We start from the raw sequence: 16,600 nt of genomic DNA on the forward strand, positions 1-16,600 counted from the left end.
TATGTCTATTTCTGCAAGATATGATATTTTTGGTTCAGACCATTTCTCTTTTGTTTGAATTATCTTGTGCTATTCGTGTTGCGGATTGGCTGTGTGCAGATCCACCACCCCCTGGTCCGCCTTCTGTGGACTGGGAGCGTGCGAGGGCGTCTCAGCTTGTGGCCTATGTTGTGGAGGTTGAGAGGCGTATCCTTGCTCTGGATATAACTACTATTTACCATTGTACTCTCCCTTACTTTACTAATACTTCTCATACTAATGGGTTAGGGGCTCTTTATTATACACTGATTTCGATTCTTACTGTTAGTGCATATCATACTCTACCTCTTCGTCCAGGTAGTACTAACAGGAAAAGGGTGGGGCTGAATGTTGTTCCTGGTTGGAATACTCACATTCGCCCTCATTATGTAGCTCCGACAAATGCCTTTCTTTTGTGTGTTGGTAATGGTAGACCTCTTGGAGGTGGGCTCGATTCTGCGAGGAGAATTCTTCACAGTAGGTTCCAGAGGGCCCTTCGATGGTGCAAAAAGAATATGGAGAGTTTGAGGACTTCTGCTCTAGCCAGTTGTTGTGGTTCACTTAATTTCCGTGATTGCTGGAAAAATAATGCTAGTTGTAAGAGTGCTGGTCCCCAAAATAATGTCGAATAAAGTCGGTTCAGCGACTGGTCCCAAAGACATTGCTGAGTTATGGAATGGTCATTACAGATCTGTTTTCTCGTCAGTGGCTTCGGATCCCAAAGCAGCAAGGGCAAGGTCCTTCTCCAAACCTTGGAATGATCCTGTTAAGCAGCTGATAACGGCAGAGTCAGTGGTGCGGTTGTTGTCCGGGCTTGGTGGGCAGCAAGTCTGGTGGACTTGATGGAGTGACGGCAAATCACATTATTCATGGTGGCCCATCCCTGATTTGTTTGTTGACGCTGCTCTTCAATGGTTTCTTTAACCACGGCTATGTCCCAGATTCCCTTACTGAGGTTTGCCTGGTTTCAATTCTGAATTCGAATGCCGGTGATATGGCATCGTTAAGCAATTACAGACCGATTGCTCTAGCGACTGCCATCTCAAAACCTTTCGAAAAATGTCTATACTCTTTGATATCACCCCATATTGACTCATCGCATTATCAATTTGGGTTCAAAGAAGGATCGTCGTCGAAGTTGTATGTGTTTATCCTTAAATCTATAGTGCAGTTCTTTTGGCTTTTTTCTAGTCCTTTGTTTGCATGCTTCGTTGATGCAAAGGCGGCTTTTGACCGAGTGAACCATCAGAAGCTCCTTGGGAAAATAGACACTAAAGGAGTTGACTGTCGTATCATTGGAACTCTTCAATACTGGTTTGAAGTGCAGCGTTTCAAAATCAAATGGAGTGGTTATTTCAGTGAGTCTTTCCCTGTTTCGAATGGTGTGCGGCAAGGTGGGGTCCTCTAGCCGTTGCTGTATAACCTTTATGTGGATAATCATAACTTGTGTTTTGCACAAACTGGGGTTGGCTGTTTCATTGGTGGCGTTTGCTTCAATAACCTGAGTTATGCTGATGACCTGGTTATTTTAAATCCTACAGTGACTGCACTTCATCATTTACTTTCAATATGTGATAAGTTCGCGTCAGCCAATGATATCGTCTTCAACACGATATCGTTGATAACACTCAGTGTATGGCGTTTATTCCCCGGAGAACTCCTTTAAAAACATATCCCTATGGCTTGGTATTCTGGAGTGTCATTATTTTTTGTTGGATCCTACAAATATCTTGGATTCACGGTGGCTCCAACTCTGAGCGATGAAACTCATGTTAAGGCACTTTCACGTTCGCTGTGCTGCAGGGCTAAGTTACTCATCCGTAAGTTAGGGAGTTGCGACCCTTCTGTAAGGTGCTCTCTTTTCAGAGCCTACTGCACTCCGTTGTCCGGTCTAGCTTTTGTACAATCTCTGTCTGTTAGGTTTGAGAATTCTCTTCGGGTTCTTTATAACAATTATTTACGGTGGCTTCTTAATCTTCCTTTGAATTATAGTGCATCTGGAATGTTTGTCGTTGGTGGCCACCCATCTTTTCCTGAGCTTCGTAGAAAATTTTCTCTTTCTATCCTGACAAGGATACTTGCTTCGGATAATCCCCTCATTTTGGTGCTTTCTGAGCCACTTCTTTGCCTCTCTCTGTCAGTTTGCCTGACTTGGTCAAGTGTGACTTACACACAACAATTTTGACATGTTTAAGTGTACCATTGTTATTTGAATGAACTTTTTTTTCTTGTTGCTGATTACTGTTTGTGTGTTATTGATTTATCTATTTTTGTTCTATTTTTTGTAAGTGGTCCTAGTTGGTCTTCAAGTTTAACAAATAATAATAATAATGATAATAATAAAATCGTCTCTTTTTAATATAATTTGATGTGTAAAGCGTCTAAAAACACGATTAATATCTTGACAAAATCCAAATAATCGTCATAATGGTATATTCATACTAACCACGAGACATTCTTTTGAAATATTAATTTTTTTAAATAAACCACTAGTAAAAGCGTTAATTCGTTTTGTTACAATGGTTCCAGCTTCATGTTTTTGATAGTTTGATAGTCTGTCTACATGATTTTTAGCTAGATGAAGATAAGCGAGTATTGACCAAAGGAAGCATTTATTATCATTGTATTTTTATTAATGCAAGATTTATTTTGCAAATTCAAGCAATTTTTTATAAGTACCTCCCACATAATTTGGTAATCTTATCATTCAATAATCAATTCCGTCGATTCTTTCAAATTGTAAGCCTGATCTGGGTGTATTTTGAATTACTATTGTGTGTATATTCTTGTGGTTACTGTTTAGACGGCTTTGTTCGATGTCACTATTTCTATTAAAAATCCAGGAGTAGTTATGATGATAAGTAGGTTCGAGTTCAATATGTTCAACATGTCATAAATTAAACTCTGTAACTATCTCTTTCATTCATTCTATTTTTAATTCTCTAATAATAAAGTCAAAAAGTGGTCCAAAATCAGTTGAATTTGAATTCATTGAAATATTAATTGTAAGAAAATCTTCTCTAATCCATTGAATGCTTTGATTATTTTCATGTTCTTCTTCTTTAAAGATATACTTTGGGACATCTGGAGCTTTTCTTGTGTTTTGCTTATTTATAAATAAATTCGAACTGTCAATGTTCCGATTTAAAAAAAAAACACTCTATCTACCAGTTAAAATCTCGAATTAATTTTCGGTTTTTATCAACATCCTTTTTATTGACTTCTATTTGACTATTAAAATAACTTTTTACTTTATTCTCATTATTATTTCCAGGTCTTAAAATCTGTTTTGATTTTAAAAATTTCTGAAGTTCAGTACTATCTTTAGTTCGTACACCATTAGTTTGAAGTTTTAAATCTGGAATAATTTTGTTCTTTTCCTTGATTTGTTTTTCTAATTATACTTTTAATTCAGATTCAGTATTATAGCAATACTGTTTTTTGTCTTTTTCTCTTTTTACATTTCATGACCATTGAATATAATGATCGCATATTGATGTTTCATTATTAAGATGATCATTGATGGTATTGAATATTTTAAGTTTTTTGCCAATAGTCTTTAAATTATTGTGTTGGCAAATGACCGCAATTCATTAATTTTATAATAGGGCAATGGTTATTTTTATCTTGACGAATTTGGATTTTCATTGTAAAATCCTGGATAAAAGGAAGTGGTATTTTTACTGGCAAGAGTAGCGCAGAGAACAAAACTATTAGAACTCTAACATAGAAAATTTTCAGGGATTGATGATTTACATAGAAAAATAAACGAACATGGTCTTACTGTGTCAAAAATCAAAATCAAAGAATTGTTGCAAAATCAAAATAGTTTTTTTTTACACAGTGTAGCTTATCATACATTTAAAAGAAGATGCGTTTACGTTCATGGTATCAATGACCAGTGGCAATTAGTTCTGGTTGATATGCAGCAGTATAAAAGTCAAAATAATAATTTAATTATATTCTTAAAGTCATCGATTGTTTTAGTGAATATGCTTGGTGTATTCCTTTAAAAGATAAAACGGGTAAGGAAATAATTAATGCTTATAGAGTTTTATTTAAAAATTGAAAACCTAAAAAATTACAAACAGATAAAGGTAAAAAATTTGTTACGAAAAACGTTCAAATATTTTTTAAGAGTCATGAAATTCATTGGTTCTCATCTGAAAGTGGATTGAAAGCTCAAATTATTGAACAGTTTAATAGAACAATTAAAGAGAAATTATGGAAATATTTTACTCATAACAACGGAAAACCTTGGTTAGATTTATTACCCTCTTTTGTTTACAGTTATAACAATTCTTATCATCGATCCATCAAAATTAAACCAATAGAAGCGAGTAAAAAGGAAATGGAAACAAGGTCTATACTAATTTATTTTCTAATGTCGAAGTTCAAAAATAATCCGTAAACAAATTCAATGCTGGGGATTTGGCTAGAATTAATAAAAGTAAAGGTGTTTTTGATAAAAGTTACCTACCAAATTATACAACTGAAGTGTTTCAAATAGCTGCAGTGAAACATGCAACCCCTATAACGTACGAACTGTCAGATAAAACTGGTGAACTCATTATTGGTGGTTTTTACGAAAAAGAACTTTTGAAAGCTATTCAGTAAAAATTTTATTCTATAAATGGATCGTATAAAGATTAATAAATCATTAGCGAGTATAGTGAAAAGTAGAGAAATACAAAGGAATGTAGTTAAAGAACATACCTTAGAGTAAGCTGGATTTCGTGACTATGCTAAAAAGTTGCGTGCTGCAATCGTTGAAACAGAAGATAAAAACATAAATATAATTACTGATAAATTGTATGAAAATGACATAGGTTCAAAAAGACGATTGAAGCGATTAGATGAATCTTTAAGCACCGTATTAAGTTTACAAGTAAGCAATCGAGCTCACTCAAGTCATTTTACCCCCGGATCTGGTCACCCCTTAAGTTAAAAATACCTCAATTTTTCTAATTTAGCCAAATGTCATTGCTATTGTCGATTCTGGGATAGATGATGAACTTCTGAATAGATGAATGGATAGATTCTGGGATAGAACGGGAACTTCAGAAAAATTTCTGAAGTTCAGTACTATCTTTAGTTCGTACACTATTAGTTTGAAGTTTTAAATCTGGAATAATTTTGTTCTTTTCCTTGATTTGTTTTTCTAATTTTGCTTTTAATTCAGGTTCAATATTATAGTAATACTGATTTTTATCTAATTAATAAAAGTTAAATTATTAATGTACCCGTCCATCTAAAAGAAAACAACACCACAGACCATTACCAACAATTAAAAGATTATATTCCGTCGAAGTTCTTATAAGATTTAATAACGGCATTTAATTTTAATACAGCTTTTGTAATACAGGTTTACTATAAGTTTTGCTAATGCATTCAACTATATTACAAAGTTTCACTAACGATAGTCTTCGTCCAAAACAAAAATATTCAGTGCAGCATAATTCTCTTAGTAGATCAGCCAGAGTCGACCCAGCACAGAACTGGTACTTGGAGAAATCTACGGAAGGTAAACTGGAAGGGTGTTGAAAATGCATATTAGCTGGCCCCAACCACCCATTACACTTGCTGGCTGAGGGGCTATGTAACAGAGACCTGCACCGCCAGTAGGGAGTATAAAGTCCACTGCATATTTTTTTTATCTTTATCTTTTGATATCTTAATGTTTTCAGTAACGATATATCTTTTGTTCAGTTTGAGTAGTGTTGAAAAAGAACATTCTATGCTTTTAGGGTCGTATTCCACCATCGGTTTCAGTACTTTCACAAACACAAAATTCAGATCCAACACTAATGTTGCCAGGGCTTTCATCAAAGTCATCAAATTTTGACATCCATTCGCTGCGTAAGCTTCGTCCACACTTGGAACCAGATATTTTTGTTAGTATTATTTCGCAAGAAATTGTGAGTACTTCTTTATGTCTTTGAGTGGAAATAGGCAGGGATTAAAGCTTTCTAAAAATAAAAAGTGTAAGCAAAAACAGCAGGAATGATATTTAGCTTTAAATTGAACAATTAAGCTTTGAATGAACACTAGAGCTTAATGAGATTAACCTTAAAATCGAGCAATGTACGATTAGAAATTGTCAAACTGTGACAAACGATCAAAACTGACTATTAATAAGAAGTTGTTGCTAGTTCTTTCAACCCTGCTGTTAACATTAAAACATATCTGCACTACACTGAAGAGAAATATACTGAAAGAAATATAAATTCCCAATTGCTTTTTTCAAGAATTCCATCGTGTACTAGCCTTTTTTTATAATGATACCAGAAAAAAACAAATAACAATATTTTTTCTAATCCGTTTGATTTTTGAATAAGCACGAATCACCCTCTAGCAATAAAAGCTGTGTTGCGGTGTCGAGATCTAAGATGGATAGAAACAAAACAGTTAATTGGGGGGCGCTTTGATTTACTAAAAATAAAAGAAAGGTATGTATAAAATAAAGTTGATTCTTTGGTAACTGGGTTGTGCCCTTTTGATTCAAGAGTCAGGGCAACAGCTCGCTCATCTTTGTACCCAAGAACTTGAATGATACCAAAAATCAAGAATGTCAATAGCTGACTTCGGTGCTTATAAAAGTCAATAAAGTAATGTACAGGATCATTGATGCCACAAGCGGTAGGGGGCCCACAATTATAAGATCTTGTTTGAGGTTTTACAAAATCAGGGTTGTAGCGATAGCTGTCAACCTAGTAAGAGACGATCACGTTCCAGGCTAAGCCAATAACTCCTAAAAATGAGGTCAGATCAAGCTGCAAAGCATGGCAATAGAACCGCCCTGTCTAAAATCCCTATTAAGGAATCTTACAGGCTTTTTTCGCACATTTCGCATCAACAACATCTTTTCTTCTTTCCTTTTTTCTTCTGACAGGATGGCTAGGTACTGGAATATCACCGTAGAGCTGTTTTATTAATGACGCATTTCAAAAGAAATTGCCACATCAAGTGCCTTTTGCAATCAACAAAAAACATTTAAAATAATATTAATATTTTTATAAGAAACTGTATTTTGAATAAAAGACTATAAATGACGTCATAATCTTAAGTTGTAATTGCTACTTCAACGAAGGGCGCTGTGACTCTGTACATAAATCGGGTAATAAAAGGCTATTAAAGCTACCAACTAAAATTAAAATTGTTGCTCAGGCACCCTAAATATTTTTGCAGTTTACATAATAACTTTAGCGGCCCCTGAAATAAAATTATTTAAATTTAAAATTTTCAGAAATTGCTCTAGTTTCAATTCACCAATCATATTTTTTGTTAAAATTTTAAAAGAATTACTACATTTTATGTAACTACTAGCTGTTGGGGTGGCGCTTCGCGCCACCCCAACACCTAGTTGGTGGGGGCGCTTCGCCCCCCCAAGCCCCCCCCCCGCGCGTGTAAGTCGTTACGCGCCATATTAGTTACGCGCCATTGTAGTTGTGTCCCTGTGTCCCACCTATGAATATAGATAAAAGAAAAAAGATTTCTCTTTTCGTTATAGATATATATATGTTTTTAACTACATAAAACTTGCGAATATACAACATTCTTCGATGTCCCATTGTCTGTGCATATAAATAGATTGTCAGGTTTACCGACTCTTGAACATGCAACATAAAATTGTCCATGGGAAAAACAATCCGTATTCAGATCTATACCTGATTATTCTAATGATTGCCCTTGAGCTTTGTTGATGGTGATTGCTAATCGAACAATCCCTGTGTCCCCGTCGTCATTTATATATCCCCCTGTGCCCCCGGCATCCCCGTTGTAGTTGTGTCCCGGTCGTCATTTGTGTCCCAGTGTCCCAGTCTGTAATTTCTCTTTGAGCGTCCCGGTCGTCGTTTATATTCCCTGTGTCCCGGTCGTCATTTGTGTCCCGGTGTCCCGGTCTGTAATTTCTCTTTGAGTGTCCCGGTAGTCATTTATATTCCCTTTTTTTTTTGTTTTTTTTTCTTTTTTAGTTTTTAGTTTTTTACCTTTTTTTAGTTTTTTAGCTTTCCGGTGTCCCGGTCGTCATTTTTGTCCCGGTCGTCATTTGTGTACCGGTGTCCCGGTCTGTAATATCTCTTAAAGTGTCTAGGTCTTCATTTATATTCCCTGTGTCCCGGTCGTCATTTGTGTCCCGGTGCTTTGTTGATGGTGATTGCTAATCGAACATTCCTTGTGTCCCGGTCACTTTCTCTTTGAGTGTCCCGGTCGTCATTTATATTCCCTATGCCCCGGTGTCCCGGTCGTCATTTGTGTCCCGATGTCCCGGTCTGTAATTTCGTCAGTCGACAAACATGACGTCAGTCGACACACAAACATGACGTCACTGGACACACACACACATACACACAGACAACTTATTTTTATATATATATAGGTAGATAGATATCTACATGGTTTTGATTATGTTAACAACGTTTGCTATTACAGCACATTTTATGATAATATATATACTGCAGGGTTATAAAAGTTAAAAAGTTTTTCATGAGAAAACTGATTATATTCTAAAAATTATTTTTTCAATTGCAAAAAGCAGTAGATGTGGCAATTTTCTTTAAGATGAGCCATTAAAGAGCTCTCTACAATGTTCCTGTGCCCCGCTATCAGAGGAAAAAAAATGCCCTCGATGTAGAATATCATAGTTGCAGCCACTTCTTGATTTTCATGCCTACATATTTTGCTTGTTATTCAAGCCAAGGGACAGTTAGTTTTCTATATAGGGTTTATTGAACAAGGCGGTTCTAATTGTATGCTCCTTTTTTCCATCTGACTCAAGTTTTAGTAGTTATGAGCTATTTTGTTCTTTACTATGGGACGTGATCGTCTCTTACTAGATTGCTAGCTACCACTACAACACGAAAATATAATTATTTTTTATTATACTCACCACAAAACGATGCAAAGTCTGGCTATATATACACCACTAGGACTGTTTGCTCCACATAATACACAGAACACCAAGATATTATTATAAATCATAAAATTTTTAAGGGCACTTAAAAATTTTCTAATATTCCTAGGCTTTCCTAAGTAAAAGGGATCAGATGTCAGGCGGGAAATCAATGATGTATCAAGTTGCAAGAAATCATAGAATGTATCTTTTATACCCTAGGTCGACCACATCTTTCCAGGCCATAGACGTGCATAAGCAAGGAATTAGTTATTTCTCAATTTCCTTTCAAAGCCTACACATACAAGGATGTTTGGTTATTTTAAGGTTAATTTCCAAACTTTCATCTTTGTAAAAAGTAGTATTTCAAAAGTTCTCATTTTGTATTTTGTGTCTTTGCATTTTTACTAAAAGCAATTTCTGACTTAATTGGTCAGCTTACTACAGTACTTCCACCCTTGATAAGAGTTGCCCCCAACATTACATGTAAAATATATGGATCTTACTTTAAAACAACAATTCTAAGTGCTTTGAACATGTTTCTTATGCTGCCATTATTTATGGATCATTCTTTTGCATACAACTTTAATTAGTTTCCTTGGGGTTATGTTCATGGCCAAATGTCATGCCATGCCTGATTTCCAGGCATATAAATTTTGGGATATACTCCTGTTTTTCTCTTTTTTCATGCCTTTCCGTCTTCTTGACGATAAACTACTCTTTTCACGCCCTTTCCAATACTCTCTTTTATTATGATCGACCAATGACATACGCAATAAGAATTAAAGTTATTTTTGAGACTGTGTGATTAATTTGAGTTTAAATTTAATTTCCATTAATAAAAAATTTATTTGAATAGTGTGGTTGATCTATTGTTTACTTTCCGGTCTTAGGAGTGCCTTGGACAAATTAAACTTTATTTTTACCACAGGCTTTCACTTGAACACAAATTATTATAACATTTTCTTTAAAGTAATTAATGCCATTTGGGCTATAAGCAATTTTCTTATACATCATAGACCTAGAATATTATTGATTTGATCTCACTTGTCAGTCTTTAATTTGGTTGCTAAACTCTCTGTAATAACTGCATGGTACTGACGTACTTTGAATGTATGAATTGCGATTTGATTTCCAACAAGGTCAACCTTTAGGTCCTAGGTAAAAAGAAACTGGCCTGGGGATTTGCTAACAACAAGCTCTAGAAAATGCATCAAAAATTGGTTGATATTGTCAAAAATAAATGAACCAAAACTAGATTGAAGATGCATCAAAATTTGGTTCCAAATACGTGAACATTGGTTGTAAAAATAAAAACAAATCTATAGTCTAAAAAAAAAAGCATACAAACATACAGTGTACCAACAAAGCATAAACTATTGCACATATGAGAAAAAAAACACACCACTTCATATACAAATATATTCTTTTTTGTTAAGCGAGTGGTTAATTTCTTTCCTACTCTCTACCTTAAACACAATGTGCTGTTTAAATGGAAACATTCTGTTTCTGGTCGGCTTTTAGTTGCATTGTTCTTTGCATACTTAATTTAGCATTAGTAATCACTTCAAGGATTATTACAGACTAAAAAGGTTTCTATGTTGACCAGAAGTCACAAAGCTTAGATATAAAAAAAAAACCACTGATTAAAGCTTAATAGTTACTTATAAGAAATTTTATAATTATAATATAAACAACTTATAACTTATGAAATACTAGCTGTTGGGGTGGCGCTTCGCACCACTCCAACACCTAGTTGGTGGGGGCGCTTCGCCCCCCCCCGCGCGCGTAAGTCGTTACGCGCCATATTAGTTACGCGCCATTGTAGTTGTGTCCCTGTGTCCCACCTGTGAATATAGAAAGATATATATATATATATATATATATATATATATATATATATATATATATATATATATATATATATATATATATATATATATATATATATATATATATATATATATATATATATATATATATATATATATATATATATATATATATATATATATATATATATATATATATATGACGACCGGGATATATATATATATATATATATATGTTTTTAACTACGTAAAACTTGCGAATATACAACATTCTTCGATGTCCCATTGTCTGTGCATATAAATAGATTGTCAGGTTTACCGACTCTTGAACGTGCAACATAAAATTGTCCATGGGAAAAACAATCCGTATTCAGATCTATACCTGATTATTCTAATGATTGCCCTTGAGCTTTGTTGATGGGGATTGCTAATCGAACATTCCCTGTGTCCCCGTCGTCATTTATATATCCCCCTGTGCCCCCGGCATCCTCCTTGTAGTTGTGTCCCTGTGTCCCGGTCGTCATTTATATTCCTAGTATCCCGGTCGTCATTTGTTTCCCAGTCTGTAATTTCTCTTTGAGCATCCCGGTCGTCATTTATATTCCCTGTGTCCCGGTGTCCCGGTCGTCATTTGTGTCCCGGTGTCCCGGTCTGTAATTTATCTTTGAGTTTCCCGGTCGTCATTTATATCTCCCGATCGTTATTTGTGTCCCAGTGTCCCAGTCTGTAATTTCTCTTTGAGTGTCCCGGTCAAGCCGAAGTAGCTCAGTTATATAACTACCTGTGTTGGCGCAGTGGGTTTGACCTTAGCGTGGTAATACGGGACCCAGAGATCGAAACATGCTGCAGGAATGCACTACAGGGCCGACGCAGAGACCTTAGTAGTCAAGAAGCGTCGTTAATCCGATTCAAATACAAATACAGTAGCTCAGTTGGTAAAGCGTTATGTTCCAGGTTCTAGGTCCGAGAGGTTCCAGGTTCGAACCTTGGCTTTAGCATTAATACAAAAGAAGAAAAAAATTTAAAAAAGATAAAAACTAAAAACAAAACTAAAAAGAAAATACTAAAAAAACTAAAAAAGCTAAAAAACTAAAAAAAGGGTCAAAAACTAAAAACTAAAAAAGTAAAAAAACTAAAAAAAAAACTAAAAAAAGGTAAAAACTACAAAAAAAACTAAAAAGAAAAAAACTAAAAACTAATAAAAAAACTAAAAAAACTAAAACTGAAAAAGAAAAAAAAACTAAAAAAAGGAAAAAAACTGACAAATAAAGGAGAAAAAGAAAATTAAAAAAAAAATAAAAAAAAACTATAAAAGGTAAATGTATTCAAGCCGAAGTAGCTGAGTTGGTAAAGCGTTATGTTCCAGGTTCTAGGTCCGAGAGGTTCCAGGCTCGAACCTTGGCTTTAGCATTAATACAAAAGAAGAAGAAAAAACTAAAAAAGGAAAGAAATAAAACAACTAAAAAACAGGTAAAAACTACTAAAAAAAAACTAAAAAAGCTAAAAAACTAAAAAAAACTAAAAAAAGGTAAAAAACTAAAAACAAAAAAAGAAAAAAGAACTAAAAAAACTAAAAAAGGGTCAAAACAGCAAAAAAGTAAAAAGAAAAAAACTAAAAACTAATAAAAAAACTAAAAACTGAAAAAGAAAAAAAAACTAAAAAAAGGAAAAAAACTGAAAAATAAAGGAGAAAAAGAAAACTAAAAAAATATAAAAAAAACTAAACAAGGTAAAAACTACAAAAAAAAACTAAAAAGAAAAAAAGAAAAAAAAACAAAAAAATTATTTCATCATATACCAATCAAAAACGAATGTATATACAGACCGGGACACAGGGAATACAAATGACGACCGGGACACTCAAAGAGAAATTACAGACTGGGACACCGGGACAAAAATGACGACTGGGACGTGTGTGTCGACTGACGTCATGTTTGTGTGTCGACTGACGTCTTGTTTGTCGACTATAAATGACGACTGGGACACAGGGACACAACTACAACGGGGACGCCGGGGGACACAGGGGGATATATAAATGACGATGGGGACATAGGGAATGTTTGATTAGCAATCACCATCAACAAAGCTCATGGGCAATCATTAGAATAATGAGGTATAGATCTGAATGCGGATTGTTTTTCCCATGGACAATTATATGTTGCATGTTCAAGAGTCGGTATACCTGAAAATCTATTTATATGTACAGACAATGGGACAGCGAAGAATGTTGTATATTCGCAAGTTTTACGTAGTTAAAAACATATATATATATGTATATATATATATATATATATATATATATATATATATATATATATATATATATATATATATATATATATATATATATATATATACATATATATATATATATATATCTATTCACAGGTGGGACACAGGGACACAACTACAATGGCGCGTAACTAATATGGCGCGTAACGACTTACGCGCGCGGGGGGCTTGGGGGGGGTGAAAAGCGCCCCACCAACTAGGTGTTGGGGTGGCGCGAAGCGCCACCCCAACAGCTAGTATATATATATATATATATATATATATATATATATATATATATATATATATATATATATATATATATATATATATATATATATATATATATATAACAGGTGGGACACAGGGACACAACTACAATGGCGCGTAACTAATATGGCGCGTAACGACTTACGCGCGGGGGGGCTTGGGGGGCGCGAAGCGCCCCCACCAACTAGGTTTTGTGTTGGCGCGAAGCACCACCCCAACAGCTAGTATATATATATACATATATATATATATATATATATATATATATATATATATATATATATATATATATATATATATATATATATATATGTATATATATATATATATATATATATATATATATATATATATATATATATATATATATATATATATATATATATATATATATATATATATATCAAACAGTTCGTGGTAACGAACTGTAGTAAGGAGCGACCCGGCTCAATAGTAACCAAAACTCTAAAAAATGGAATTTTGATACCAATAGCTACATCAAAAGAATCGCATTTTAATGCTGGTTTTAAATATATAAGTTTCATCAAGTTTAGTCTTACCCATCAAAAGTTACGAGCCTGAGAAAATTTGCGTTATTTTAGAAAATAGGGGGAAACGCCCCCTAAAAGTCATAGAATCTTAACGAAAATCACACCATCAGATTCAGCGTATCAGAGAACCCTACTGTAGAAGTTTCGAGCTCCTATCTACAAAAATGTGGAATTTTGCATTTTTTGCCAGAAGGCAGATCACGGATGCGTGTTTATTTGTTTTTTTGTTTTTTTGTTGTTTTTTTTTTTCTTTTTCCCAGGGGTGATTGTATCGACCCAGTTGTCCTAGAATGTTGCAAGAGGGCTCATTCTAACAGAAATGAAAAGTTCTAGTGCCCTTTTTAAGTGACCAAAAAAATTGGAGGGCGCCTAGGCCCCCTCCCACGCTAATTATTTTCCCAAAGTCAATGGATCAAAATTCTGAGATAGCCATTTTATTCAGCGTAGTCGAAAAACCTTATAATTATGTCTTTGGGGACGACTTACTCCCCCACAGTCCCCGTGGGAGGGGCAACAAGTTACAAACTTTGACCTGTGCTTACATATAGTAATGGTTATTGGGAAGTATACAGGCGTTTTCAGGAGAATTTTCTTGGTTTGCGGGAGGGGTTGAGAAGAGGGGGATACGCTGAGGGAACTTTCCTTCGAGAATTTGTAATGGGAGAAGAAAATTTCCATGAAGGGAGAGCAGGATTTACTGGCATTATTTAAAAAAAACAATTAAAAAATAAAAGGGAAGAAGCTTTTTCAGCTGGAAGTAAGGAACAGCAATAAAACTTAAAACAAACAGAAATTATTACCCATATAGGGGGCTCACCTCCTTCTAATACCTCGCTCTTTACGCTAAAGTATTTTCAGTAATTTCAACTACTTATTCTACGGCTTTTGTGATTCAGGGGGTCATTCTTAATGAATTGGGATAAAATTTAAGCTTTAGTGTAAAGAACGAGGTACTGACGATGGGGTGAATCCCCTCATATATGTAATAAAAACATGAGAATACAAAAGTTCTTTAAGTAAACTAATTTATAAGTTACGTAAATCTTTTACCAATAAAAAGATTCGTAAAAAATTAAAAGTTCTAGTTGCCTTTTTAATTAACCAAAAAATCGGGGGGCAACTAGGCTTCGTCCCCCGCTCTTTTTTTCTCAAAATCATTCGATCAAAATTATGAGAAAGCCATTGAGCCAAAAAAAAAAAAAAAATATGCAAATTTCGATTTGATTATTCCTCTGCGGAGAGCCAAAATCAAAACATGCATTGATTCAAAAACGTTCAGAAATTAAATAAAAAAAACAAGTTTTTTTTTAACTGAAAGTAAGGAGCGACAGTAAAACTTAAAACGAACAGAAATTACTTCGTATATAAAAAGAGGCTGCTTCCTCATCAACACCCCGCTCTTTACGCTAAAGTTTTTTACTGTTTTTAAAAAGAAGAATTGAGAGAAAGTGTCAAACTTTAGCGTAAAGAGCGAGGCGTTGATGAGGAAGCAGCCTCTTTTTATATTAAATAAAAAAAAACAAGTTTTTTTAACTGAAAGTAAGGAGCAACATTAAAACTTAAAACGACCAGAAATTACTTCGTATATGAAAGAGGCTGCTTCCTCATCAACGCCTCGCTCTTTACGCTAAAGTTTGACTCTTTCTCTCAATTCTTCTTTTTAAAACAGTAAAAAACTTTAGCGTAAAGAGCGGGACGTTGATGAGGAAGCAGCCTCTTTCATATACGAAGTAATTTCTGGTCGTTTTAAGTTTTAATGTCGCTCCTTACTTTCAGTTAAAAAAACTTGTTTTTTTTATTTAATATAAAAAGAGGCTGCTTCCTCATCAACGCCTCGCTCTTTACGCTAAAGTTTGACTCTTTCTCTCAATTCTTCTTTTTAAAACAGTAAAAAACTTTAGCGTAAAGAGCGGGGTGTTGATGAGGAAGCAGCCTCTTTTTATATACGAAGTAATTTCTGTTCGTTTTAAGTTTTACTGTCGCTCCTTACTTTCAGTTAAAAAAAACTTGTTTTTTTTATTTAATATGTATAAAGATGGAAGTCACTTTGTAATGAATCGAAATCTTGTGTTGGGTTGTCAAAGGTCAACAGCAATTTCCAATGTTGGATGCGCAGCAAATTTGGATGCGCAGCAACATTCCAAGCACACCCAAAAATTCCGCCAAGTGTTCAACCACAAAGTTTAAACCTGGGAACAAAAATAATTGTAGATTCTTATGGTCAAACTTTGTGACATCAACGGAGCGCTAATAACTCCAGGAATTATTCCAGCCATAATAGTTCTCATCTTCACAGCATTCATGCAACCTAGCGGCTGCTTGAGCAAATTAAACGGGTCATGTTCGAACACCCACCATAAGGTTCTGAGTTAGCACCGAATTATTTCCATTTTTTCTTGAATTGAAGTAGTGCGGGGAGTGGGGTTTGGTTGTGCTTCCAAGCAAACAAGGAGCCAAAAAAACCGTCCAGAGACTATGCATAGGGGATATTCTAAAGCTTTTTCACAGAAATGACAAATGCCTTGATTGTCAGTATGGTTATGTAAAGGAGTAACATAGATAGTACATTATTTCTGTAATAACAAGGTTCTTTATGGTAATAAAATTTTGTCTAATATTCATTTTTTTTAATGGATGAATTATGTGTATTATACAAGAAATAGTAAGAAGAACCGTTAATCTCAAAGATTTTTTCGGGCCATTGGCTCAAAGGCCTCCTCTTATGCTTTTGCCTAATAACCACAACAAAAACGGTTGAATTTTTTGGG

General features: G+C 34.5%; 1 protein-coding gene across 3 annotated transcripts in view; it reads left to right on the forward strand.

Annotated features, from left to right (window-relative positions):
- The window catches only part of LOC136032296 (uncharacterized), a 52,859-nt gene that overhangs the window by 33,899 nt on the left and 2,360 nt on the right, over positions 1-16,600 (forward strand). For 2 of the 3 annotated variants that reach the window (XM_065712578.1, XM_065712577.1), the window contains exon 4: positions 5,766-5,936. In XM_065712578.1, the coding sequence (XP_065568650.1) occupies positions 5,766-5,936 (171 nt within the window). The remainder of the gene's footprint in view (positions 1-5,765; positions 5,937-16,600) is intronic. The other variant, XM_065712579.1, reaches the window with a different exon arrangement.

The sequence above is a fragment of the Artemia franciscana genome, chromosome 10 (genome assembly GCF_032884065.1).
Source record: "Artemia franciscana chromosome 10, ASM3288406v1, whole genome shotgun sequence".
NCBI classification, from domain to species: domain Eukaryota; kingdom Metazoa; phylum Arthropoda; class Branchiopoda; order Anostraca; family Artemiidae; genus Artemia; species Artemia franciscana.